Raw genomic sequence first — 27795 nt, forward strand, 5'->3', positions numbered from 1 at the left:
TATGTATCGTGATCTTGATGGCTTGAATTCTGCGAATATTCCCGAGAATTAGCACTCATATAAGTTACTTGTGTATGTACACCCAGAAGCCACTTCAATGGAGAATAATGGAACTAGTACATGCCGAGGGCTTAACTTGGATATGCTCTCGTGCTGTGACGAGTCTTGAACGGCTGTACGGTGGCAGCCATGTCATGCCTCTGGCGGATCTAACCGAAAAGACAAGAGAGCGTACAATCAGAAGCGCCTCTAACCGTGTGGTAGTTGCATCTACCATCGGTGCTAGTCTGATTTAATGTAGTGCGGACGGCATCTTCCCCAACACTAGCAGGCGAGGGGGCTTAGCAAGTTGCGTGATTATCGCAGGATTCCCCACTGCAGGGAGACGGAGAGAACTACGGAGCACAACTCCCAAATCTCGACATGTTGACGTCTCCTATTTGCGAATTGCCGCTGCCACGCCGCTGCCATGCCGCTTGGCAGAACCTTGCATACCAGAACCGAGGCTACATCTGGCCTCGAGATACGTGCGGCTTAGCCCGCGCAAGTTCCATCTGTCCAGGGGAGAGACCGCCTTGCTCGTTCTAGCGCGGTCAACAGAGATCAAGTACCAGGCCTGCCCGTACACCCTTGGTCGTGTCTCGTCAAGCCAGGTAAAACTATAGAAGCTCTCGCCCCGAGGCTGTTGCCGCCTGGGCACGCGGACCTGCGTCTGCGCCCGCCTTCCCCCCTCCCCTTCAACCGGCAGCCAAGATGAAAGTTAACACACTCTTCGCGGCTCTTGGCGCTGCTCACGCGCTCGCCGCCTCAGGACCCCAGCCTCCGCCGTCAGTGGCCACCAGCCGGCAGCCGTCAAAGACGATTCTGCCCGCGCTGTCAGAGATCCTCGCCGTGCAGGCCACGGCGCGGCCGGCTTCGCCTACCTCGGATGTCAAGGGCGTGGCCTTTGACCGCATCGTCCAGATATGGCTCGAGAATATTGACTTTGAGGTGAGCCGACGCCCGTCGTTTTGACTTTGTCGACACCTCGACAGCACCTCGTTACTCGCAAAAGCCTAAACAATACCCCGTGTAGGACGCCGAAAATGACCCAAACATGAGCTGGATAGGCGACCACGGCCTACTTCTCAGCAACTACTTTGCCGGTAAGCTCTACACTAGCTACAAGCCGGCCGTTGTTTGTTGCCCTGGACAACGCCTGCTTGTTTACATACTAACGAGCACAACAGTGACGCACCCGTCGCAGCCCAACTACGCGGCGGCCGTGGGCGGGGACCACTTCGGCATGGACCACGACGAGTTCATCAGTATCCCCGCGAACGTGTCGACGGTGGTCGACCTGCTGGACACGCGCGGCATCTCGTGGGGCGAGTACATGGAGGACCTGCCGTACGCGGGCTACGACGGCATGAACTTCTCCAACCAGGCCACGCTCGAGGACGACTACGTCCGCAAGCATAATCCGTTGATGTTGTACGATAGCGTCGCGCACAACGTCACGCGCACGCGCCAGATCAAGAACTTCACCGGCTTCGCCGACGACCTTGACGCCCGCACGATCCCCCAGTGGAGCTTTGTCACCCCTAACATGGTGCGTTTGGCGTGCTACTGGCCTGTTGTTGATATGGTTAGCTGAATGTCGTCAAACACAGACCAACGATGCCCACGACACCAACATCACCTTTGCGGCGAGCTGGACGCGCGGCTTCCTGGAGCCTCTGCTGGAGAACCCGTATTTCATGGAAAACACCTTGATCATCGTTTCGTTCGACGAGAACTGGCTCTGGCCGAAGCCAAACAGTAAGCCAAGCCAACCCCCCAATCCCCCCTTAAACAGCAAGCACTGACCAGATCCACCAGGAGTCTTCACGGTGCTGCTAGGCGGGGCCATCGATACATCACTTCACGGCGCCGTCGACGACATGTTCTACAGCCACTACTCGACCATCTCGACCGTGTCGGTCAACTGGGACCTGCCGTCGCTCGGGCGGTGGGACTGCGGCGCCAACGTGCTCGGGCCCGTGGCGGCGAAAGCCGGGTACCGCAACACAAACATATCGCTCGACAGGCTCCACTTCAACGCGTCGTACCCGGGCCCCGTCGCCGACTTCCAGCACACGCCTGGCTGGTGGCCCGCGCCCAATACGCGCGCCCGCTGCGCCTCTGGCCGCGGCGTCCTGCCCGCTGTTGCTGCCGTCTGGGGTGCCGACCAGCCCGGGTCGTATGATTACACGAACGTCTATCCGTACAACGGGCACGCCGGTGTTGACGTCGGTGGTACGCCTGTCGCGGGAAGCGCGGATGCGGCTTCTGATGGCGGCGGTCCTGAAATGAGCGAGAGCTCCCGTTGCCATCCTGCTCCCGTTAGCGCTGCAGGTGCTGCAAGGCAAGATACGGCGATTTTGGCTGCGCTGTTGGGTGTGGTTATGGTTGTAGTTGCGCTTCTGTTGTAGGTGAGCATTGTTTGGAGCGCGGGCAGTGTTTACTTGCGAATGTTTCTTCAGGGGAGATGGAATAGAAACTAGACAAGGTCATGACATCCTTTTTTCGTTTCTTTGGGGTCGGAGGGGCAAAGTTGGGAGCTGGCAACTTTCGCCATACGCTACTACCTTCTAATGCATCTGTCAGGCTGCTGGCTGCTTGTGTACATGCTAGAAACCTAGTACTAATTCTCAGTAGGAAGTAGCAGTTGATTCCACATGCCAGTCACAACTTCCATTTTCGCTCTTTCACTCCGCATGTCTCGACAGTCCTCATTCTACTTTATTCAGCCTAGTTAACAAGTGCTTCTCTCAAATCTGTGCAGTGACTGAAATGGCAATAGATTGAAGAACCGCTACCTGAGCGAAAAAGGGGGCGCTTCCAGCGCGCTCCAAGCCACAACAAATTTGCCATTTCACCACAACCCTCCGTGATTCAGACTCATTCGCAATCCCTCTTCAAACAGCTCAAGTGCCGGGATGAGCATTGCTATTAATTATTTGCCCAGAGTTGCAAGTTTGGCAGGCTATGTACGATTTTCCTATCATCTTGTGACCATCGGGATGCACCAGGAATATTACCATCAGCTTCAACTTCGAAGTACCCTCAACTCCCCTTGGGCTTTCCATCACCCTGATAATCCAGAGATCGAAGTAACCCACAAAGCCGTCTATTGATATCCTGTGCAACTTGCAGCGCTCGATTGGTTTGTTGGTGATGGGTAATGGATTGCTGCCTATGTTATTTCTATGCTCACTTCCGCACGCAAAAGTAGACAGCAGGTTCCCATACGGTCCCGAAGGAGTAGACTTGCTCTTAAAATAAATTCTCCGCTATTCATCTTGTTTCAATTCATGTTTGAGATCCTGCATCATAGACTATACCGGCCGACTTGGTAAAAATACGACTTTCTTTTAGCTCTGCGCAAAAGGGACGTGGTCAACACACATCCCATGAAATATCTCCCTCTGCTGAAACTTCGAACCTATTCTCTTAACCATTGGCATCAAAATAACGGATCTCAACCGGAGCGGTGTCATAAACCACCCGAGGAAACATGTTGGGGCTGGGCGATGTCTTTAAGGGGTACTGCGATGAAAGATCTTCTAGTGAAAACTACTTTGGCGAGGGGAGCAGTGTTGAGGCGAGAGAGTGAAGTTCTTAATCACGGCATCGGTTATATGGTTTATAACTACTATGAACTAGAGAAAGAAAAGTAACCATGAAGGTCTGAGGCCGCTAGGTCGAGACTTTGTCAAACACTTATTGGCCGAGACACTACTCTTCAAACAATAACCCTGATGGACGGTCTTTGCTGGCACATTTCGCACTTCCAAATGGTGGCTTTCCGCGGATGCGGAGTGGAGGCTGTCCGCAGATTCTGGCCGACTCCGATGGATTGGAGCCGTCAGCAAGTGAAACCCGGCCCGGGCCGCGGCGTCTGGGCCCCGAAAAGGTTGAGCGAGCGAGGCGACTTCCGGATTGAGTTGTACAAAGGCCGCCACTAAAACTGCCGGGTTTCCGTCCGTCCGATCAAATTCCGTGACCAGCAGTGTTACAAAAGCCTGAAGACTGACTGCTATCCCGATTGCGAGCCAAAGTCTTGTCAACTGGTCTCTGTTGAAACATGGGCTTGACAACTGCAGCAGGCCAGAAACGCCACCATGTCCACTTCTCATCGCCAAAACGAAGCGGTTAGGCTTGACGGAGCAGTTGCCAGTGTGAACTGAGGCTTTTTCAATGTCTTTGAAGTTGCAGGGCCGTCCTTCAATATTTGCTGCCTGAAAATTAACACACCGGCCAGGTTCGCGAGCATGCCATCAAGGTGAACTCCTGAGCGCAGTCAGCTCCAGGCAATAGCCAGCACCAGCACCAGCACCAGCAACAGCACCAGATTGCATTCTGAGGCAGCGAGCGACAAAGGAGGCAAGTTCCGTCTATTGTTTTCCGAAACACAGCATGACGCACCTGAAAACCGAGCAGTGACAAGGGGCGTTCGAAGCCGTCTTTGTGCGTATTTGGGACAATGTCATTCGCCTGGCTTGCCCCTGCCGCCTGCTCTACATTAAGAGCGCAAACAACAAAGAACCCGCCTACCATTGTTGTAGCAAATATCTATCACCCCAGACCTCTCTAGTTTTGCCCGCCACTTGAAGTAGCCGGGAAAGTAAGACCCATGCATTTTCTTTCCCAGACGGGTTTCTAGACGATCAGATTATCCTGTTTCTCTATTTTCGGAATGTTTTTCTCAAGAAGATCCCCAACACGCCATCACATCTCAAGCCCGTCGATCGGGCAAGCAAAAATTCTCATTCGAGACACCTATCGGTTGCTCCCTCGCATTGTCACGAGCGAAGCGAGACGAGAGAAACGCAGAAAACTCGACATGTCCTTCGTCAACATATCGCAGTGCGGGAAACAAAAGAGCGCGGCGCCACACCGGCACCACCTCCACACACACCAAGCCGCCAACAAGCCGCCAATACAGGACCTGGGCGACAACCTGATCCCGCCGCTGGTCATGCTCAGACTGAGCCTGTCCCGGCACCTCATCCGCAGCATGCTCGACCGCCGGCGCAGCCTCAAGGCCGAGGAGCGGCGCACGTTCGACGTGGCCGCGCAGGTCGAGACGGCGTGGGAGCTCGTCCGGGACGGCTACGCGGGCGAGTGCGCGCGCAGCCCCTTTTTCGCACGCCAGGCGCGCCGCGCTGCCGCTGCTGACCCGGCCGCCGCCGCAAAAACCGACTGCCGCGGCCACGGGGACGAGCAGCAGCAAATCGAGGCACGCCACTACATGCTGCACCGGCTGCAGCGGATCACGTGGGCCATCAAGGAGGTCGACGGGTTCGTCGAGGGGCTCACCGTGGACAAGTATGGCTACCTATCGCACTACCGGGCGCTGTCCACGCAGGCGGCGCTGCGCAGCCGCCGCACGCGCGATGTCGGGTCCCGCGCTCCTGCCAACAGGATGGACGCTGATATCTGGGCCGACGGCGTCCGCGTCGCCGTGCTGAGGGGCGAGCGCGCATGGCCGGGGCAGTGGTGCTTTGAGCAGTATAAGCGGAGGAAATACGAAAAGTAAGGGGGGGTCTGTGCCGTGCCCTTTACCATCTGTTAGAGGGAGCGAGTGGAGTGGGTTGTTTGGTATGTGCCATGCAGTGTTTGTTACGGAAGCCTCACTGCGTGACTGCAGCTCAGGGAGTGGCGATGGCATACCCTGGATGACGAAGAAACACGGCCGCGCCCTTAGGAGGAAGACAAAATGTGAGGGAGACTGCCGCAATGCCGGTCTCAGCCTGCGACAAAAGCAGTGGTGACAACAAATAGATAGATGCTGCCATAGACTGCTTGCCATAGGCTGCCACGTTTTGTGTTAGTTAGTCAGCGCAGGCAGCGGAGCGAGTGTTTTACTGAGTTTTATTCTCTAAGCAGTGATGATTGCCCCTCTCGCGGTTTGCAATAGACCAGAGTAGACCTAGACGGCCAACATTGCTGTTTTTTGTTTTGAGACAAGACTCTACACGGATCGGGGAGAGTCTGAGAGAGCCAGAGCCGCATTGAGAAGCGAACTTGAAGCCAGCTGTTTGGTGTCAACTCGCCGCGACTCATGTCAACATATAGACACAACACACCACTGGGTCAGCTCCATTGACATTAAGCGGCTTTGTTGTATTCTCTCGACTTCGTCTTCCTCCCCGGCGCCTTCACCCGGCCCAGTCCCGTTGTATCACAAGGACGCCGTAGAAGAGATGAGGTCGTTCTGGACGACGAACCAGAAATAAAACAACAAACAAGAAAAGTAAAAGATAGGAGAGGGCAGGTTTTGTGATATTGTCATGTCTAAAATGAAGAGAAGGCATTTTCCGTTTCTGGCCCCCTTTTTCGAGAGGTCAAAATAGAGGAGGAGGAACAGAACGCCGCAGTTTATGGAGTATCCATACGCAACCTGGAATAATGCTAGATTCGAGTCGCGCAGGCCAGCACTGCGCTTCATCTAGCCTGCGACAGCGTGCAGCAGCTGTGGATATCGTGTACAGTGGAGTAGGTATATACGTACTAGTATGAACAGGGGTTCGTTTTACGCCACGGGCGAATCACAAGCCCCTACATCGCCCAATTCGGCAGGATATGATGGACCAGGAAAATGCAGGGTTAGCCGTAGGCAGGGAGCGCCCCGAACCCAGGAGGATCTAGAAAAACCGCCCTAAAATAGCCTAGCCAATAGGAAATATTTGACCACTGCCCAAACATTCTTGGATCCATATTTGGTTGAATTCGACCTCAAAATCCGAATATATGACTGACAACAGGGCTATATGTCACGAATCCCTGTGGATTCCCTGTGGTTATGCACAAAGGTGGGGCATGCACTTTTGGCGCGAGCCAATCAGGAGCGTTCCAGGATTCCGAGCTCTGGAGCTCGGGGGCGCGGGACAGGTCCGGCCGGGCGGTGACCCGGACGCGGGACCACTGGACAACGGAACCACTGTTATTGGTTACGTAGATAGATATATACGACGATCGTGTCCACGGTCTTAGATAGTTCTTGCTTGGTTCTTCAAGCAAGCAATACACATTCACTGCACTCATACACTTTGAGTGGCATTCCGATTTGACTGTATTACCCGTGCGATAGGAGCTTGCCCTTTGTTCTATCTTCATAATTACCAACCCCAGCATTCTGTGGAGCCCGTGCTCCCTTACAGACAGACGACCCTAACAGTCGAGTGGTTTGTAATACTATATTTGATCGTTTATATTTGACGATATTTGATTTGGTGCTAGCGCTGAATCAAGCCGCCTCATTCATTACTTGGTCACCTGCCACCCCACTACACACACCTCCTTGACTTCCCCGCATGTTTCTTACTACTGTTATTTCGCTACCTGCCAAGACCATATTTGCTACTATCAAAGTGTATGAGTGCAGTGAATGTGTATTGCTTGCTTGGAGAATCAAGCAAGAACTATCTAAGACCGTGGACACGGTCATCGTATTTATTTAATTATGGCGGGCCAGTAAGAGCGCAGCTCTTACTTGCCCGGCAGGAAGGAGCTGCCTGGCGCCGGGCACTGCTAGCGTGCCGGGCCATTTGCGTGGTGCCAAGACCCTTCTTGGCACCGGGCCACCTCTGATTGGCCGTCCTTCCTTTTGCCTGGTGCCAAGAGCCCTCTTGGCACCGGGCACCGTCTGATTGGCTCTCGACAAGCGGGGCCCCCAGTCTTGCCTGAGGCGCCTGCCTTCTGCAGCTGGTCCAGTACGAACCAGGTTCGTCACAGAATGCCGATCTTGACAACGACTATATATCCTTTTTTCGTACTAGTATTCGCCTGGTATTACAAACCACTCGACTGTTAGGGTCGTCTGTCTGTAAGGGAGCACGGGCTCCACAGGATGCTGGGGTTGGTAATTATAAAGATAGAACAAAGGGCAAGCTCCTATCGCACGGGTAATACAGTCAAATCGGAATGCCACTCAAAGTGTATGAGTGCAGTGAATGTGTATTGCTTGCTTGAAGAACCAAGCAAGAACTATCTAGGACCGTGGCTACGGTCGTCGTATATATCTATCTAAGGAGGACCAATCAGAGTTCCTGACTCACATGCTCAGTCGTGCTCAGTCCTAGATGCACTGATCCCTACTGAGCTCTCCGCTCAGTGCGCTCAGTGGGTCTCGGCACTGATCCTACTGAGCTCCCCGCTTAGTGCGCTCAGTGGGTCTCGGCAATGGCCCCACTGAGCACTCCCTCATTGGATGCACCTTCGAGCGAGAGCCCCCCACCTTAAATGCTGTTCCAGCCAATCCACAGAAGGCGGGCAGCGCCCTCTGCACCTTTGAACCAGGATCGTAACACCTGGCCATTTAGATGCCAAGAAAATACAGTACATTAATAGAGAGAGCCCAGCTTACTAGGCGGCGAGAATATTACACCCTGGGCACAAGAGGAAGTAGGTAGATGGGTTCTTGGGAGAGGACCAGGCCAGGAAGGCATATAGGGCATGCCGTAATCTATACCAGGATGTGTATGCCCCGGTCGTCATCCCGGCGCCGGCACAACCGGAAGAGGCACCCCTCAGATGCCCGGGGACTCTTTTTATGGCTCACTACTACTACGACGCGCCTAAAGACCCCAACAACAAGGATAAACTGGCTAAATACCTCGCAGAGGGTGTCAGGCCGGTAAGTAACATACAATCTTGGTAGTTTAGTCGTCTGGATCGTTGGTCCCGGTTGCCCAAGATAGCTTTGGAATTAATGACGATTCTGTGAGGGTTTGGCCTTCCGGGCCCTCCCAAACGCACTGACCAATCAGATGCCAGCTAGAGGGATCCACCCGACTGACCAATGAGCTCGACCAGAGCACCACCTCGACACGCCCTGGAAGAGTCTCGCGATGGGAGGAGGCTTTTGAGATTCTTTTCCCTTTTTCCCTTTAGTTTAGAATCTTCGTCTTAGCGCCCAATAGAGAGTTCCGCCCTCATTCCAAGCCGGCCGTGACACAATTCTAAACTCTCAATTCTCATCGCTGGCTAGCGATCAATAAATACGTCAACCCCTACAAACAACCCACTACGTCGGCTGTGCACGACGATAAACCAGGCCACAGAAACCCCCAAACACAGCGTCGATGTCCAAGAAGAAAGATTACGGACCGCCGATACGCCAATCCGAACGCCTCTCCCAGCCGAAAGAGCTAAGCGAACGGGCCCAGGAGGAAGCGAACTTGAAGACCGAAGAGTCCGACGAAGAAGTCATAGCAACCCCCTCGAGCACAGAGCCAAACGAGCCAGTCACCAGTATAGAAGTCGACGCCCCGATAGACAACATGCCGGGAAACGAAACCCGCAGCGTATCGGGTGACCACGGCGCCCCGAGCGCCGAGGATTATCGAGTTCTGCTTGCTCAAGTGGCGGAACTCAGGGCGGAGGTAGCCGCCCGCACCGCCGACGGCGTCAATCGCCGGGCCCGAACTGTCACCCCCGCAGAGAGCGCTTTCAGTGGGGACAGCTTCAAACCCATTGGCTTCGCCGCCCTTCCCGCTTTCAAGCCCTACGGTCACGACCAGCACGCAGCCAACCAAACCTTCGACCGGAAGGCTCGCAAGGCCGGTATCGACCCTGGAGTTTTCAAGGGTGTTGACGGAACTTTCGATAAGTGGATCATAAAGGTGGCCGATAAGTTTGTGGAAGACGATACCACTTTCAAGACAGAACGTAGCCGCATGGCGGTTCTGAACTCTCTTACGGAGGGATCCCCGAACGACCTGCTGGAGAGTCGGTACAGCTCTCAAGAGATGCCCTTCCGCAACGTCGCCGAGATGGTAGCCACGTTGTCGACTGTCTACCATGATGACAACCAGGCCACTAAAGCCAGGACCGACCTAGCCAAGCTCAAGTACGATCCTGCGAATAAGGACGTGACTATCCATTCATTCATTGGGTTGGTCAATAGCTTGGCTGATAAGGCTAATATTGCCGAGTCTGAGCGCAAGACCCTACTCTATGAGCATATTCCCGCCCGGCTGGACCCCCGACTCTTGGGAGACTCAAAGAACCCGATAATCTCCTACGAAGCTTTTGCTAGCAGCGTCGCGGATGCTGCTCTAGCCCACCAGCGTGCTTGGGAGGAGAACCGAGAACGCAAACGAGAGAAGAGGGATCGCCGGACACGTTCGCCAACCACTCACAGCGAACGGACTTATATTAGGGAGTCTCGGTTTGAGAAGCCGACTCCCTAGCTAGCTACAACCAAAGTTCCCGAGGGTAAGAAGGGTGGAGGAAAAGACGATACTTGTTTCATCTGCCGTAAGGAAGGTCACTTTGCCCGTGACTGCCCCGAGCGGAAGACTATGGCCAAGATGATGCTAGACCTCGACCAGGATCCTCCTACCTCCTCGGAGTAGTCATCCTCGTCGTCTAACGAATCGGAAAACTGCTAGGACTGTCGGAAGTCTCCTCGACAGTCCGTATACCACGACTAGCTAAAGTGAGCAGATCGTCTGGATCAAAAACCTTCTTATTCCCTATTCAACTCCAATTAGAAGGAATTAGCCTCAAACCAAAGCTCTTTGTGATACCGGAGCAGATATCTATTTGTCAATGACCCCGAAGATGGCTAATAAGGCCGTGAAGCTACTAGGCGCCGTTCGAGAACAACTATCTAAGCCCATCCGCCTTAATGACTTTAATGGGGTGCTCGCCGCCAAAGCCACCCACCAGATCCGTCTCTCCCTGGAACTCGACGGACGGAGATTTCCACGACAGAAGTTCCTCATTATCCCCACTGCCGACGATGTTATTATCGGACAAGAATGGTTCATTAAATATCGCGTTGACCTTTTCCCCGCCACGCGAACCATGATCTGGCCTCAAGATCTACCAGCGCTCGCCAAGTATTCGCCCACCGTTACTATTCCATGCTAGACTAGTTTGCTCGACGTACAGGCTCAGGCAGATGCGGTACGTCGCGACCGCCTAATAGCTGAGGACGAAAGGCAAGCGAGGGTCACCAAGATTATCCAGCGCCCTTTGAGAACGATAAATCCAGTTTTAGCGCCCATCGCCCTTTCTAGCCCCAGAGACCAGGACAAGTCCCCCGTGGTCAATATTGCAGCTCTCTGTAGGCAAGTGGAAAATGACCCCCGGCAACCTAGATGGGCTTGACAGAACATGCCTGATACACCTATTTCTTTGAACGTCGTTGCGCCTCGTCCAAACTGGCAGAGCCACGACGGACAGCCGATTCCTTTCCCTGCCGGCGAAGATTCCGAACACGTCAAAAGAGTTCGCGATAAACTCCCAAAGGAGCTCGCCCATCTCGAAGGCTTCTTCTCCAAGAAAGCTTCGACCGAGCTGCCGCCGAGCCGTGAAGGGTTCGACGTAACCCTAGACTTGGACCGACCTTTGGAAGGGAAGCCCAAGAGGTTCTATACACCCGGTCACCTTCTCCCTCTGGAAAAAGAGACGGTAGACGAGCTTCTACGGATTGGATTCGTGGAACCCTGTATGGAGGAGACAGCCGCTTCGACGCTATTTGTACCAAAGAAGGGTACCGAGGAGAAACGTTTCTGTGTGGATTACCGATGGGTCAACCAGTTCCTGAAAGGACGCCAGTTCCTCGCACCCGATATCCAAGGAACGCTTTCCAACTGCCGTAACGCCCGCCGCCTGACCAAGATCGATATTATCCGAGCTTTTAATCGTCTACTAGTCCACCCCGACTTAAGATTCTTGACGGCCTTCAAGACCCGCCAAGGAACCTTCCAGTGGAAAGTCCTACCGTTTGGACTCAAAGTCGACCCTGCTTGGTGGCAAGCCTTCAACGCTCAGCTGAACGAGCTCCTAGACAACTTTGCCAGCGCCTACGCCGACGACGTTCTCATCTATACTCAGGAGAACGAGCCACACTTCGCACACGTGGAGGAGGCCATCTATCGTTTGTATAAGGCTGGTCTACAGGGAGACATCAAGAAGTCTAGCTTTGACGTGGAAGTCATTGACTACCTAGGGTTAGTCCTCGAAGCTGAGAAGGGCGTACGTATCGACCCGGAGAAGATCAAGGCCATCCAGAGCTGGAAGTTTGAGGACCTACGTTCTATACGCGCCGTCAAGTCCTTTTTGGGCTTGTGCAGCTATGTCCGAGTCTTCTGCCACCACTCTAGCGATGCCGCCGAGCCCCTGTCCAAGCTATTGAGGAAAGGTAGTGAATTTATAATGGGACCCGAGCAACAAGCGGCCTTTGAGAAACTGAAGAAGCTGGCCACCGAGGCCTCAGTCCTCGCCTTCTTCGTCCCCGGCCGCCCGACGCGAGTGGAAACGGATTCTTCACGCAACGCCACTGGAGGCGTGATCATGCAACAACAGCCCGACGGAGTCTGGAGACCCGTGGGCTACTCGTCAAAGAACATGACTCCGGCCGAACGTGCGTATCCGATCCAGGATCAAGAGTTGCTCGCCGTGGTTAACTGTTTCAAGGATAATGAACCTTCTCTTCTCGGCCAGGAGTTCTTCGTGGTCACGGATCATAAAGCCTTGATCTACTGGTCTACTAAGCGGTTGCTGTCAACCCGTCAGGTCCGATGGTCCGATTTCCTAGGCCAGTTTGATATCACCTTCCAGTACCGCCCGGGACAAGAAAACGTGGTTGCCGACGCTCTATCACGTAAGACCGTCGACTCGCCTACGGTTAAGGCACGAGAGGAGGAAGATCGAACGTTCCCTTTGATCCCAGTGGAACGTATCCAACCAGTCCTAGCGCCTATCTCCCGAGCGGTAGTGAATCCGGATATGCCTCGCGGCGCTGACCTGGTAGACCTGATCCAAGAGGAAAACAAGAAGCAGAGTCTGGGCGTGGATAACGGTCGTCTCGTGGTACCGGAAGTCACGTCCGACGGAGCGGTATATCTACGAACGGCCCTAATCGGAGAAGCCCACGAGCCGCCTATCTTCGCACACCCAGGCCAGAACAAGACTATCGCGCTCCTCAAGAAAGACCTTTGGTGGAGTACCCTCCGACGGGATGTCAAGAGGTATATCAAGAACTGCCGAAGCTGCCAGAGGAACAAGACCCGTCATGAGAAGACCCCGGGCCTCTTACACCCTCTGGAGGTGCCGAATGAAGTCTGGAGCCAGGTAGTCGTCGACGGAAAAGATATGCCGAAGGATCGTCACGGCTACGACTACGTTTGGGCCTTTATTTGCAAGTTCAGCAAGATAATGGCTACGCTCCCTGGACACAGGAACGATACCGCACCGGATCTGGCGAAGCGCTACTTCCACAAGGTATACCGTTTCTTTGGTATCCTGGCGGTCTGGATTAGCGATAATGCAGGACCGTTTATCTCGGAATTTCTGGAAACAATTAATAAGCTGACCGGGACCAAACACCGTCACGGCAGCTCTCGCCACCCACAGACGCAAGGCGCCGTGGAGATCACCAACGCGGATCTAGACCAACGAATGAGGCCTTACCTTACCAAGTACCAAGACACCTGGAGCGAGTACCTACCGGCACTCGACTTCGCCCATAATGTGTCCTAGCATTTGAGCATCGGCATGGCCCCGTTAAAGGTCGCGTTGGGAGCCACCCCACGGAACCCCCTCTATATTGATATCCTAGACCTCGATACCTCGACCGACCCGTAAAAGAAAGCATTACAGCTCGTCACCCAGACCAAAGCGGTACAAGACCTAGCAAGGAAGAATGCCTTAGAAGCTCAAGCGGCCCAAGCCGTCCAAGCGAACAAGAAGCGACGTCCCGTCGACTTCACTATTGGAGACTTGGTATACGTGAGCAAGAAGGGTATGAGGACAGAGGCCCCGAGTACGAAGTTGGATTCACAGTGGGCAGGACCGTGGAAGATCGTGGAGGAACGAGGACATAGCTTTGTGCTGGATACTCCGCCCTATGTCAAAGGCACGAACCTCTTCCATGCAGATCGGCTACGTAAGGCTAATGACAGTCCCCTACCCCAACAGGCCAGCTTACCGGAACCACCTGAGGAGATCAACGGGGAGCCAGAGTGGGAAGTTGAGAGGATTAATGCCTCTCGACTGTTTGGCCAACGAGAGACCCTACAATACCAAGTTGCCTGGAAGGGGCACGACCCCGACGATACTTGGTATAAGGCAGAGAATCTCAAGAATGCAGCTATGGCGCTAGATAGTTTTCATCGAGAATACCCCGAGGCCGCAGGACCTCTAGTGAGGCTGCGTGATTGGATAAAGGCAGCAGCAGAAGACGAATATCCTGAGGACCACGAAGAGGACAACAAGGCAGAGCACAAAGGGTATAAGGCAAGGCAAAAGAGGAAGTATACTAGAAGGCACGCTTAAATCCGATCTTCAAAGCCACGACCACCGTCTGACGGCAGCCGCGGCTTGGAGGGGGGTAGTGTGAGGGTTTGGCCTTCCGGACCCTCCCAAATGCACTGACCAATCAGATGCCAGCTAGAGGGATCCACCCGACTGCCCAATTAGCTCGACCAGAGCCCCACCTCGAGACGCCCTGGAAGAGTCTCGCGAGGGGAGGAGGCTTTTGAGCTTCTTTTTCCTTTTCCCTTTAGTTTAGAATCTTCGTCTATAGCGCCCAATAGAGGAGTTCCGCCCTCATTCCAAGCCGGCCGTGACAGATTCCGTCGATATCAACAGACCCGGAGAGGGCATTCAGCGGAGGAAAACTCGTCATTGACACACAGAGACATAGTATGGTTGACGATACCTTCAAAAACATCATGTATTTGAAGAATTAGGTACGAAAATGAGCTTTCCCGGGCTTCAGGTTTTCTTTTCCATCTCAGGGGACCATTTTGAAGACTTTTTACCTATTTGTGGCGGAGCGGAAGATGCCGTCAAACATCACCAAATAAGACCCACTCAATCAAATCGAGCCTGAAGCCAGTCAAATATCCGGTTTTCGTGGTCAACTGCAAACAAATATGGCCTCATATTCGAGTTTTTTGAGTTGTTGCCAGCGCTGGCTTGATTGAAGGTGCTGAGAAATCAACTGGGACCTGACTGGTAATAATGCCCAATTGGTGGGATTTCGGTTTCTCAAGACACAGACGCAGCAGCCCATTCGGTATGTAAAATGTGCATGTGAAAGCCAGGCTGGCCCGTCTAGTTTGCGAAGTGCAATGATGCCCGAGGCGGCAACGCCATGATGTTTCCCGGAATGAATCAAGAAAGAGCCGATGATGGAACCGTGGATCGAACCAGGAGACGACAGCGGTCAAGCAGCAAGTGTAAAACCCTAACCCTAGATCTAGTGCATCATGCAGCAACATCCTAGCTCAGCTCCCGCAGCCTCCCCGCACTTTCTCTTCCACCCGCACCCCAACTGCCCAACAAGAAACATGCGGGGAAGTCAAGGAGGTGTGTGTGGTGGGTGGCAGGTGACCAACAACATTCGTCGTCAGCCGCCGTCGCCGCCGCAGACGTTGCGACAGACAGCTCGGTTTCGAGAAAACAGATATATTCTGGTAATTCCATTGCGCACTCTTCTCCTACCTCTTGCTGCTGCTTGTTGTGACAACGATAAATTCTAATTGGTTTTCTGACCCTGCCCTGCTTCTCCGTCAAGTGGGTTGATTCCCCGTCATCTGCAGCCAATTGCCAGCTCCATATTTCCATCGTGAAAGTCACTGGGTATTTTGTCCATCGAGGTTGTATCCAATGTCAGCGGGAAACACGGCCCTGGGTCCTGGGCCCAGGCCTGGCCCTTTAGGAGAGGTTCATATCCACCCGCAGTCGACGCCAGACTGGAACAACCTCAAGGTCATCCATCGGAACACGCTTCCGCCTCGCAGCCACTTCTTTCTGTACGAAAACGCCGAGGATGCCCTCTCCCGCGATGTGTCTCGGTCCAAGAGCCAGCTTCTCTCCAGCGACTGGTGGCGCTTCAGTCTTTCCAAGTCCCCCTTCGAGGGCGATACCGACTTCTATACCCGGTCCTTTTCCAGCCTGCTTTCCGATCCTAGCTGGAGCAGGGCCACTGTCCCTAGCATGTGGCAGCGCGAGGGCTTTGGGAAGGGCCCGCAGTATACCAACATCAACTTTCCCTTTCCCGTCGACCCGCCTCGTGTCCCCATTGATGACAACGAGTGCGGCCGCTATGTGACGCGTTTTGAGCTCGGCCCCCATGACCAGGACCACCAGCTGAGGCTGCGCTTTGAGGGCGTTGACTCGGCTTTTACCGTATGGGTCAACGACCACCAGGTCGGCTATTCCCAGGGATCACGGAATCCAAGCGAGTTTGATATCACCAGTTTCGTCAATTTTGACGAGCCCAACCTGCTGTACGTCGAGGTCTACCAGCGATGCGATGGGAGTTATATAGAGGATCAAGTACGTTCATTCCCATGGTTGTCATGCTTCCCTTATCAATGCGCGAGAAAGGACTTACCCATGATAGGACCAATGGTGGCTAAGCGGAATCTTTCGAGACGTCTGGCTACACAAGTTCCCAAAAACTCATTTCGAGGACGTGCACGTGCAAACCATCTTAGACGATGACTACAATGACGCGAAGCTGCGCGTCGATGTTCAACTCAGCAATGACGCCAACGTCAAGTTACGGCTTCTGGATTCCGGGGGCGATGAGGTTGCCAGCGGAACCAAGTTAGGGAAGGGGACCTTGACTTTTGTACTGCCCATAAAAAACCCTCGCAAGTGGACGGCCGAAACCCCCTATCTCTACAAGCTGGTTCTGGAAATTCCGGGCTGCGCGCTGGCCGAAAGGGTGGGCTTCCGCCGCACCGAGCTTATTGACGGTGTTTTTAGCGTCAATGGGAAACCCGTCAAACTCAGGGGCGTCAACAGACATGAGCACCATCCAGATGGGGGACGGACGGTGCCATTTGAGTTTCTCAAACATGACCTCTTGCTCATGAAAAAGCACAACATCAACGCGATCCGGACGTCTCACTACATCAATGACCCCCGCCTCTACGAGCTCGCCGACGAGCTGGGGCTGTGGATCCTGGACGAGTGCGATCTCGAGTGCCACGGCTTGTTTGTCGTGGGGGGTAATGGTACAGGATTTGCCTCTGACAACCCCGACTGGGAAGAGGCGTATGTAGATCGCGCGCGCCAGATGGTCATGCGCGACTTCAACCGCCCGAGCATCATTCTGTGGTCCCTGGGGAACGAGTCCGGCCACGGCCGCAACCACGCCGCCATGTACAAGTTCATCAAGAGCGTCGATACGAGCCGTCTCATCCACTACGAGGCCGACTGGAATGCCGAGTCGGCAGACATCATCAGCAGGATGTACTTTTCCGCCGGCGACATGGAGGGCTTCGGAAAGGAGCGTTCCTGGGACAAGCCCGTCGTCTTGTGCGAGTACGTCCATGCCATGGGGAATGGCCCCGGTGCCATCAAGGAGTACATCGATATGTTTTACAAGTATCCTCGCCTGATGGGAGGTTTTGTATGGGAGTGGGCAAACCACGTAGGTTTTTTTTTTTTTATTTCTTGTTTACCGTCGTAAACTTTGCAAGGTGCCCTGCAATCTTCAGTCGCTGACATACTCCCAGGGACTGAGGACAAAGACTGCCGACGGTATAGAGTACTTTGGGTACGGCGGTGATTTTGGAGACGACCCAAACGACTACAATTTTGTGTTGGATGGGCTTTGCTTTTCGGACCACACACCGACACCTGGTTTGACCGAGTACAAAAAAGCCATCGAGCCGGTCCAGACCTGCGGAGTCGAGGGCGGCGACAGGGTGCGCATCGTTAATAGATACGACTTTATCAGCCTCGAACATCTCACTGCCAGATGGAGCATTGTCGCAGACGGTCTGGAGATTCCGGGCGGTAAAGTGGAAATTCCAAAAGGTAGCACAGTTCGCTCAAGTTTACTCAGCACTGCTCCTCGCTGACCCGAGTCTACAGATATTGAGCCCCACGCCGAGGCGCTGTTGACGATCAAGGGACTTCCAAAGACTTACCCACCAGATTCTCACCTGAATCTAGAGTTTACCCTTGGCAAGCAGACGAACTGGGCTGAAGCTGGCCACCTCATCGCCACCGGCCAAGTTCAGCTTTCGCCGCCGTCAAGCCTGCAATTTCTACATGAACTCGGCGCACCTGAGGGAAAAAGGCCAACGGCAACGCTTGTCAACCCAACTCTGTTGTCAATATCGGGCAGCGAAGGGTCGCGATGGGAATTCGACCTTGCAACAGGCTCGCTGTGCACCTGGACGCGCGCCGGCCGGGGCTCAAAGTCAAACGTCCTCACGGAGCCGCTGAGGTTCGACCTGTACCGGGCACAGACGGACAACGACCACGGCTGCGACTTTGGGCGCAACTGGGACGACCGACGGCTGCACCAGGCCAAAGACCACGTGGTGCAGGTAGCGTGGCAGCAAAAGGCCGACGACGGCGTCGTCGAGATCACAGTGCGCAGCCGCATCGCACCGCCCGTGCTCAACTGGTCGCTCGAGACGACGGCCGTCTACCGCTTCACGGGCGACCGCATCGCGATCCGCGTGCGCGGCAAGCCCACCGGCAACCTGCTCCCGCGGGCTTGGGCGCGCTTCGGCCTCGCCACGGCCCTCGCCGGCTGCGCGCGCGCGCGCTGGTTCGGCCGCGGGCCCGGCGAGAGCTACCGCGACAAGAAGCTCAGCCAGCGCGTCGGCACCTGGGACGCGCCCGCCGCCGACCTAGCTACCGACTACGAGTTCCCGCAGGACAACGGCAACCGCACCGATGTGCGCTGGGTCGAGTTTCTCGGGGGCGCTGACGAGTCACTGCTGCTGCTGCGCGCGCGCTACGGCGACCTGGACGGCGCCAGCTTCCAGGCCCTGCCCTACACTGCGCGCGACCTCCAGGAGAGCAAGCACCCGTTCGAGCTGGCGCGGCGCGGGCGCGACGACACGGTCGTCCATCTGGACTGGATGCACCACGGCCTCGGGACAGGGTCGTGCGGGCCGGAGACGTTGCCGCAGTACACGCTGGATGCGTGGCGTGAGTTTGATGTCAGCATCATTTTGGAGTAGGGAGGCGTGGAAGAACATGACGGCAGAGAGGCCAGGTATTTTTTACGTGTCGCTTGCTTAAGAACTGAATTCTTATGCTATTTTGAGGGTGTATTTCGAAAGCAACGTATTGTATTTTCCTTGCATGAAAGTACATTGGCATTGAGGAATATATACGATATTCCCCAGAAAAACAGCTTGATGGTATAAACTCTCATTTGAACACCCATCCACGCCCTAAATCCCAGCGCCCGTCAAGAGTTTACTTGAAGGAGAGAGCATACGCTATGATCGTAAATAAAAAAAAAACCGGGTAGGTAGGCAGGTAGGTAGTGATACAGCCCCGTCTCTCGTCCTCAGTCCGTTCTGAAAATCCAAATGTGATGTGAACCCCAAACACCATTCCAAACCAAAGATGCAACACCGCCAGTGTATGATAGGTATATATATTTCCCCCTCCTAAGTGGAAAGAAAAAAGGGGGGGGGGGGGGAGGTTTCGACGCCGTTCCCAAACTCCTTGACATGACCGTACCTAGTTAACGCTTGAACGCGACCTAATCACTGACCAACCAATAACCAATAAACAATATTGTTTCTTAAAAGTAAATAAAAGAAAGACAAAAATATGCTAGATGCTGAAAAAGTTGAAGCAGGAGAAATGAACGCAAAATAAACCAGATAAAGCAAGTAAAGCACAGCCATGCAATTCGCGTGAACGTGTGCGCAATGTAGTGCAGTGCAATGCAATGTGCATGTGTATCCTTTTTATTCCACTTTGAACCAATAAACAAGGGGAAAATACACATTACGTGAATAGGGCATATTTAAGGGCCGATGAATGACAAGGAGAGCGGCAAGAGTAATGATGGCGACGGGGCTGGTAGTAATTATGGTTGTGCTTGACAAGAATGCGGCGTTTCTAACGCCCTCCACCATTGCCGCCACCGCCAACCCCGAATTTATGGGCCCATCTGGTCAACCTCGAGCGAATGCCTCTTCCCTCCACGTGTTGGGCCTTCTCATTTCCTCCCCCGTTGCTGCTGCTGTTGATGCTGCTGCTGAGAGCAGGGGTGGCGGTGGCTGGCGTTGTGCCTTGTTTAGGTGGTGAGTATGCGGCCTCCGTCGGTGGGAGTGGTGGTGTGGATGGCCCCTTGTTAGGCGGGAAAGAAGCTGTTGCTGCCGACATTGGCGGCGAATCAGCCTTTGCGCCGAACACGCGCGGAGCCGAAAAGCTCCTCCGCTTGCCGCTGCGGTCGGGCGACTCCTCGGACTCGGATGTCGTCTGCATGATCCGGCGTTGCATGAATGCGGCGCCGGTGCTGGTGGCGCGGCGTTGGATGGGCCGTGGGGTGAAGGGTGCCGGGGATGTGAGAGCAGGGGTGTATGAGCCTTGCGTACCCGGCTGTAAAGGCAGGGAATACCGCTTCTTGACACCGAGCTCAGGCACTGTTTCCGTCTCGGATAGTTGGGGCGTCTCGCCGCCCGCGCTGGGTCGGCTCATGCTACCCCGCCTGCTGGCCCGTCGCGGCGAGCACACCTGCGGCGATTGAGCTTCGCCGTGGTAGTATCCATGTCCGTTGCCGGACTTATAGGTGGGAGACCACCCAGAACGCAGCGCTACCCACATGGCTGTCACGGCGATGAGCATCTTTGTCACATCGTCGATGTTGTGCACGGTTCGCTCATATTCGGGTTCCGCCGGAGTCATGGGCAGTCCAGAATCGCTTTCATAGTCTGCTGTCGAGCCTTGAGACAGCCGCTGAGGCAGCCGCTGAGAGGCCGCGCCGTTCGAAGCGCCTTGTATTGATGTCACAGCTGTCATTGAGAGGGGGCGGCCACCGGTTCTGATTGCAGGCGGATACCGGCCATAAGATGAAGAAACTGACGTGTAAGTGTCCTGAACCTCGAGAGTAGAATGTGTTAGAGTTGCCATGACGGGATGGCGACGTGACAGAGGATTGATAACGCTGAATGTGAAGCGGGAGTCCGGCACGCTCGCAGCTGGTTTTGTTGCGGCCCCGCCGCCATCTACAGATGCGCCACACGATGAGGCAGCCTGCGCACTCCTCCGAGCCCAGCGAGCCGTCGTTGTCTCGCCTTCGGCGCTGATGCTGACGAAATCGTACGACCCGTTCGCAAGTGGCCGGGCTAACCAGACTGACCCGTCATCCAGCACAATCTCGGCGTCGTCCGAGTGCTTTAGAGGGCTATAGACCGCCACCAACCTCCTCTTCTCCAAATCTTCGTCGCCGTCGTCTTCGCCATCGAGTATGGAGTCGTTATCATCCCTCCGCACGAGAACGAGATCGTCATATCCAAGCTGCCGCTTGACACCAAATATCCCTGGGAATCGCTTGGCCAGACGGGGCGCTATCACAGGGCCGGCAATTCGCGACGAGGGAAAAATCTCGAGTATAGGGCGCGAACGTCCGTCTTCAGACATTTTTTGGAGCTGCAGCAATAGGCGGGGCAGAACCTTTTGGATGACTTTGGTCTTGCCTAGTATCTTGGGGGTAGGATATCCAAGGAAATACATGACGCTCTTGCGCTGTACGCGGCGTCTGCTGCGGCGGCGGCGAGCGGACCCCCCTATTGTGCCATCAACGGACATGGTAGTATCGCTGAGCTCGGACTCGGAGACCACATCGTCGGGCATCACGGGCACGTGGATATCTTTCACCTCGGGCTGACGAAAGCGAACAACGGACTCTGTCGCCCGGGGTATGTACTCTGACGCCGGCCGAGTTCGGAGGGCGGGTGCCGGCGCAGGCTGACCATCGACAGGCGCGGTGCTCACACGGGTCTTGGGGGGCCCAAGGGCGGATAAGAGAGGAGACCGTAGGTTGTGAGCTGGTTGAGGGGGGGAGGAGATTGGAGGGCGGTTGGAGTATTCATGGCCATGAAGACTCGCTCCCGAATGGAGAAACATGCCTCAACGAGGGCCCGCGGGACGAGCTCCGAAGGCTGGTGAGGTAAAGGAAACAACGATTGGGATGCGGAGCCCAGGTGATAGACGGATCGGCAAGAAGATTAAAGTCGTGGCAGAAAGCGCGAAGGACCAGCTTCGTTCCGCCTCGGTTCGAGTCTTTGAAGGACCCGGCTTTTTGAAGTTGGGGGGCTCGGGAAGGGAGGCGGAACAACAGCGCTGCCACCCGACCTGGTTGTTTGGCTATTTGATTATTTGGTGGTGGTCAACTTGTGTCGGGTGGGAATGCGATCGACAAACAGACAGCCCTTGGTGGGCTTATGGGGCTATTTTGGCCCAGTGGCAATTGCCGGACAAGGCGCCTCAAGGCCGTCGAAGGACTTAGAAGGTTGCCATGAATCGGTCGTGAATTATAATGTAGCCTGGTGGGTACGTAAGCTGGGGGGTTTGGTTGTTGGCGGGATCTGCGAGCCGGGCGTAACGGAGCTCTCCGAGTGGATGCGGTCACACGACGCCAAAGCTGCACTTTCTTCTTGGTCCAAATAGAGCCGACGCGGGTGAGGAATTAATCAGAAATGTCTCGGTCGTGATCGGATGAGGCCGGCGTACAATGGATATCGCAATCTGTCGTCCGTGTGTCGTGGGGTTGTAAAAGAGTGTAGCGAAGAGAACGACGGGAGAGGTTGTTGGTGTTCTGTTCAGCATATACAGCTGCAAGACGAATATCGAAATAAGGGTGGAAGAGCGGCAGAAAGGAGATGGAAGCCAAGCTCAATTTATTTGGCCGACGAATCCGTAAGCCCAGGCTGGAAGGGAGACAGGGTGTTGGCGCAAAGGCCAACTAAATGGTCGCCAATGGGAGGCCAGCCGGTGAACGTATGGCGGACGCCTGAGCGACCCCTCGATGCCCACGGGCGAGTGACTTCGTGGCCCAGCACTCAGCACCCAGCAAGCCTCCTTGCCTTGCCTTGTGGTCGGTGGAGCCTGGCGGCTTGTTAGTGCGCAGTAGTTCAGCACGCTTAGCCTGCGAGGTGCTCCTGCCCTTGGTTAAGGTAGGGAGGGTATGGATGGTGAGGTAGGGGGGAGGGGGAGGCGCGGCCGCGGCAGATCCTGGCAGCTGGAACGGTGGAGCACTTGTCAATCAGGCGCCGATGATTTAGGACTGGGATAATGGATACCCTACCTACCTACGGAACAATCCGACGCGGTAGGCCAGAACGACTGACTAGACGGGAACAATTGCCAAAATGCACCTCCAACTTGGGAGGTAATCATCAAAATAGGCACCTCGCACTCGCATTCGTTCTCCCAGCTGGTTTCCGAAAGTGCCACGCGGTACCCTGCTTGCAACGACCAAAAGGATGACCAGCAGAACCTCAATGACGCTGGCTTGAGGATCGGGCTTGGCGTCGCGACCAGAGTTACTCTGAGCAGATAGATACCTTGCAAGACAGTGACCGAGCCGGCACCTTATATCACAGGAAGATCTCGGCAACAGGGCCGAGTGGGTTCGATGGAGACGTTAGAAGACCGAAATATTTTCAGTAGGGGTTCTTTAGGCGGTTTTGAGGCGCCGAAAGACAGCCAAAGCCCTGAGAGAAATCCCGAGGGGTGGAGCTACCTTCAGCCTCGGCTGAGGGAGAAAACCACACAACAGAAAAAAATCGGTCTGAATGCTTGGCTGGTTCTTGTGATGTTTTTGAAACTACAGGGAGACGGCGGTGAGGAGAGTGGGGATTGATTGTTGGGTTTGTTTGCGAAACCAATGACCTGAAGAACCACCACGCCTTGGGTCGTGGCGGAGGGTCGGCGCTGTCGAGGCGGTCACGTATCTGGGTCCTCGAGCCAAGACCTAGGTCTTATTGCTGTGGTTGGGCCGTGGTGTAGATCAATGGGCAGATAAATAGGCCATCAAACTTCATACGTCGAGGAGTGCAAACTGCTATTATGTATCATGTATGTGGGTTAATTGAAGTCACGGCCGGCAGTCTTCTCTTTGTCCCGGCATGTTCGGCTTCGATGATGTCTTTTCGATGCGCGAAAAAAGAGAGACCGTGATCGAGTGAAGTACCTAAGAAAGGTTTAGGTCGTCTATGATCGCTCGCTTGTTGCTCATTCATTCGTCAGTACACGTAGATCCGCAGGTTTGCTGGCTTGCTTTTGTGCTTGATGACTTGATATCTTGCCATGATCCATCCGTTGGTCTCGCCTTGGCGCGCCAAATGTGTCCTGGTCGGCCTGCAGGGGTGTTGAGTGTGTCACCGCGCCGCCTCCGACCCAGGTCTACCCCTCCACCCCTCGCCCGAATCGGGGCGAATGGGAAACCCGAAGCCCGTCGGATCGGACGCCGGAGGTTTTTTGCGCCATCCGCGAGCGTGCCTGACTAATTCAAGCCTGCTGGCCAGACCGTCAGAAATTTGGTGTTTAGCTTGCATGCTGGCGAGTTGCGACCGCCTCAATTCAGATCCCGCGCGGGTGCTTTTCTCATCAATTCCGTAGTTCGAATTGCCGCTGACACCCCAATCCGTGCGTTTCTGGGTTTGACTACCAACGCTACTAGACGGGCAGTTAATCGTGTCATGCCGTTGGTACCAGGCTGTCTAGCTGTCAGCTGATGGCTGTGCGCTCGAGCAATCATATCAGGCCAGGCGTAGGATTTACTGCTGGGTTTGTGTGATTCCGAAGATGATTGACCGGATTACCCCATGACGGTAATCCATGGCGATAGGGCTGATAGGTAATCCTGAAAGTGCTGCGAGGGCGCGGCTAGGGATCGTTATTTGCTGTGCCCATGTACATACTTCGTACAGACGAGACAAACGTAATCCGCAATTACGCCTAAATGACTCCATACTCCGCTGGTCTTGGCAGCTTATTGCAGTTCTCAAGTTTGCAGTCTCGTCGAGGTTGTTGAAACTATTCGTGGATGTACTACGTATACTGTCTACGTTTTAGCTATCAGAAGCACTCCAATACCGTAAGGCAGGTAGTCTCGGTGCCATACTTGGAGGAATGCAAAGGAGGATCGCGATTGGGTGCGAAAGACAAAACCTCACAGGTATCGGGACAAGTGTCGGCTGATGCGCGTTTCTGGAAATTGAAACACGCTCCCACCCAATTGCAACCCATGCAAACTCCGCAGCACTTTGCAGCTCCCACAAAGTTATAACAAAGTTACAACCACGTGCGGAGGTGTTTTTGGAGCCCAACTCACCAACTGCATTCGCCAATTCCACTTGACGAAGGGAAGGGGTGCTCTCATGACTGTTCCAGTGGGAACTCCGCCTGCAACATGGAAGTCCGCCCTGCAGCGTTGGCTCTGCTGCCGCTACAACTGTTGATAATCGGGAACGTTTGTTTGGTGGTTTCGAGACGGCGGGGGGGGGGGGGGGGGGGGGGGGGGGGGACCCCGGAAACAAAATGTTATGTACCTAGGTACGTACTCACCGTTCCGCTAACGGCGGGAGACGGCGGAGGGGGCCACCCACGCCGAGTGACAGAACAAGCTAAAAGTTACATGCAACAACCCGGTGCATCCCGATGCGCGTCGCACAACGTCCATCAATCCGAACCACGACGAGCAGGCCAGGCCAGGCCAGAGAGACCAGACCAGACCGGACCACGACGCGACCCCTGACCTAGCCAAGCAACCTAAATAGTTATTTTCAAAATTAGAAACAGGACGAAAACCGGAAGATCCAGTCCAGTACTGTACAGAATTATCCAGTCAGAAAGCCCGGGTCGTACATACCATACCCACCAGTCGTCGTGGTCGTCTGGTTAGGTTGCGGTTCCTACCAATGACCTGAGGTGTGACCGCCGCGATGCCTCACCTTACCAACGCCGACGACAATATCAACAACGCCGCCAACAAGACGAACAGCAAAGACAGTCGCAAGGCTCACAGCAACAAGAAGCAAAGTATCAGCATCGGCCCCTCTCTGGTCCTGATAGCGGTCTTTGTCTCCTGGAAGATCTTCCTCTTCGCCATCGCGGCCGGCAGCTACGTCGTCGGCAATGCCTATGACACCTCTGGGAGCCTCGCACTGCTGGGGACCACCAATTCTGGCCCCGACCTCGGCAAAAACAGCACTGGTATCCACAGTCTCACCCTCGCCGGCAGGCTGACTGCGCGGCTGACCAGCTGGGATGCCATCTATTTTGTCAGCGTTGCCCATCGCGGCTACCGCTTCGAGCAGGAGTGGGCTTTTGGTACCGGCCTGCCTCTAACCATTCGAGCTATCGTACAAGGTGAGGTTTTTTCTTTCTTTCCCTCCTCTATGGCGCGTTATTTTCTATCTTGTCGCCAAGACGCAAGCTTGAACGTGACCGATCGATGATGACTTGTTTGTCCTCGTTGCTGTGCCTGCCCGCTTGACACCCCCTACCCACACAACACACAACTCGTACCTCAGACCCCCCCGCATATCATCTCCATTCCGGTCTATCCCCACCATCGTCCAACAAGAAACCAGTCCAAACACCGCTGACTTCATTATCATAAGCTCTGACTAGACTTGGCTTCCTCGGCCGGCAGCATGCCGCCCTCGGGTTCCCTGGGGGTGTGCGAGGCGATGTTGCTCTTACCAATGGCCAACTGCTGCCAGAGGTTATAGTAGGGGTGGTCCTCGCCAACACGGCTCACCTGCTATCGGTGCTCGTGCTGTTTCGTCTGGGCCTGCTGATCTGGCGCGACCGGACGTTCGCCCTGGTGGCCGCCCTCCTTCATGTTTTGTCGCCCGCAGGCCTGTTCCTGTCGGCCCCCTACGCCGAGAGCCTCTGCTCCCTGCTGTCCTTCACAGGCTATCTGCTGTATGCTAAGAGCTGTCGTGTCTCGGACGAGGCATCATCGCCAGCAGCCGCGGCCGGGGGTTTCCGAGGGGACGCCTACGTGGTGCTGGCCGGTGTCGCCTTTGGCCTCGCGACCGCCTTTCGCAGCAATGCCATCTTGAACGGCATCCCCTTTGCTTGGGAAGTGGTGCAGCTCTTGCTCGCACTGCTGCTCCGCCGTCCGTCCGAAACCGTGCTGCCACTGGCGCGCCGGCTTCTCGCGTTGGGCGTCGGTGGCGTCTGTGTGGCCGCTGGCTCGCTTGTTCCCCAGGTTGTGGCGTACCTGCGCTTCTGCTCTCTTGCTTCCGGCGCTTCCGGTAGCGCGGTAGACCCACCTCCTTGGTGCCATGCCTATCCTCCCAGTATCTACACCTTTGTCCAGAAGCACTATTGGTACGTATGGTGCGGTGCGGTAGGCCTGATGACTCGATTCTACACCAAACTGAAGATCTCTAGCCCCCTCTTTCTCACTCTTTCTCACTCAACTATGCATCACGCAGCCATTGATTGGAGTTCGATTGCTGCACCACAATGAACGAAAGATTACTGAACACCTACTGACACTTGTTTCGGCGCTTCGCGCAATTAGGAACACTGGTTTTCTCCGCTACTGGAATCTCCCGAATGTCCCGCTGTTCCTGCTAGCTGCCCCCATGATCGTGGTCCTCACCAGATCTGGACTGGACCAGTTCCTATCACCATCGCCATTACCGGCGCGATCGCTTCCGGCAGTCGGTCCTCGGAAGTTGTCTACTAGCGAGAAGACACCTGCCGACGCCCTCCTCCACTCTGCGCGCTTGACCACCCTCGTTCGCTCCGCTGCAGCTGCCCAGCTCGTGCTCGCCGTGCTCGCCGTCCTCATGTACCACGTGCAAATCATCACGCGTATATCGTCGAGCTACCCGCTTTGGTACTGGTGGCTGGCGGGTGCCTTGATGCGCGGCGACAAGGCTGGCAGTCAGACTGTCATGTTTATGGTTACCTATGCCGCGGTCCAAGGGGCTCTGTTTACCTCGTTCTTGCCACCGGCATAAAGGGGTCCAGAGTTCCGAGGCAATCTGGCATATATAATGTAAG

At 55.0% G+C, this 27795-nt stretch overlaps 5 protein-coding genes across 5 annotated transcripts; 4 read left to right on the plus strand and 1 right to left on the minus strand.

Annotated features, from left to right (window-relative positions):
• Positions 1-753: 753 nt before the first annotated feature.
• B0T26DRAFT_874673 (phosphoesterase family-domain-containing protein) lies at positions 754-2629 on the plus strand (the record flags this gene model as incomplete). The annotated part of the gene is made up of 5 exons (XM_060448038.1): positions 754-990; positions 1076-1145; positions 1230-1591; positions 1653-1800; positions 1861-2629. The coding sequence occupies 5 exons, from the start codon at positions 754-756 to the stop codon at positions 2451-2453; spliced, it is 1410 nt and encodes a 469-aa protein (XP_060292949.1). The 3' UTR covers positions 2454-2629.
• Positions 2630-4867: 2238 nt separating this feature from the next.
• Positions 4868-5798, plus strand: B0T26DRAFT_679031 (uncharacterized protein; the record flags this gene model as incomplete). Its single annotated transcript, XM_060440306.1, has 3 exons — positions 4868-5559; positions 5600-5625; positions 5680-5798. The coding sequence occupies 3 exons, from the start codon at positions 4868-4870 to the stop codon at positions 5796-5798; spliced, it is 837 nt and encodes a 278-aa protein (XP_060292950.1).
• A 9530-nt stretch (positions 5799-15328) lies between these two features.
• Positions 15329-19463, plus strand: B0T26DRAFT_835472 (glycoside hydrolase family 2 protein). Its single transcript, XM_060447504.1, has 4 exons — positions 15329-16326; positions 16394-17431; positions 17517-17820; positions 17878-19463. The coding sequence occupies exons 1-4, from the start codon at positions 15655-15657 to the stop codon at positions 18981-18983; spliced, it is 3120 nt and encodes a 1039-aa protein (XP_060292951.1). The 5' UTR covers positions 15329-15654; the 3' UTR covers positions 18984-19463.
• Positions 19464-19881: 418 nt separating this feature from the next.
• B0T26DRAFT_743023 (uncharacterized protein) lies at positions 19882-21891 on the minus strand (the record flags this gene model as incomplete). Its single annotated transcript, XM_060444199.1, has 2 exons — positions 19882-20759; positions 20802-21891. 2 exons carry the CDS (start codon positions 21889-21891, stop codon positions 19882-19884), a joined length of 1968 nt encoding a protein of 655 aa, XP_060292952.1.
• Positions 21892-25835: 3944 nt separating this feature from the next.
• Positions 25836-27752, plus strand: B0T26DRAFT_600808 (GPI mannosyltransferase 2; the record flags this gene model as incomplete). Its single annotated transcript, XM_060435734.1, has 4 exons — positions 25836-26175; positions 26460-27111; positions 27308-27406; positions 27476-27752. Coding segments are annotated over 4 exons (1368 nt in total), but the record flags the coding sequence as incomplete, so codon positions are not given.
• Between the last annotated feature and the right edge of the window lie 43 nt (positions 27753-27795).

The sequence above is a fragment of the Lasiosphaeria miniovina genome (assembly GCF_030549165.1).
Source record: "Lasiosphaeria miniovina strain SMH2392-1A chromosome Unknown B0T26scaffold_6, whole genome shotgun sequence".
NCBI classification, from domain to species: domain Eukaryota; kingdom Fungi; phylum Ascomycota; class Sordariomycetes; order Sordariales; family Lasiosphaeriaceae; genus Lasiosphaeria; species Lasiosphaeria miniovina.

Excerpts from the sequence above, each read along its gene's own strand:
- B0T26DRAFT_835472 (XM_060447504.1), top strand. The coding sequence starts at position 15,655 with ATGTCAGCGGGAAACACGGCCCTGGGTCCTGGGCCCAGGCCTGGCCCT. Across the intron at positions 16,327-16,393 it reads GGAGTTATATAGAGGATCAA|GACCAATGGTGGCTAAGCGG; the intron begins GTACGTTCATTC and ends TACCCATGATAG. Across the intron at positions 17,821-17,877 it reads TAAAGTGGAAATTCCAAAAG|ATATTGAGCCCCACGCCGAG; the intron begins GTAGCACAGTTC and ends CCGAGTCTACAG.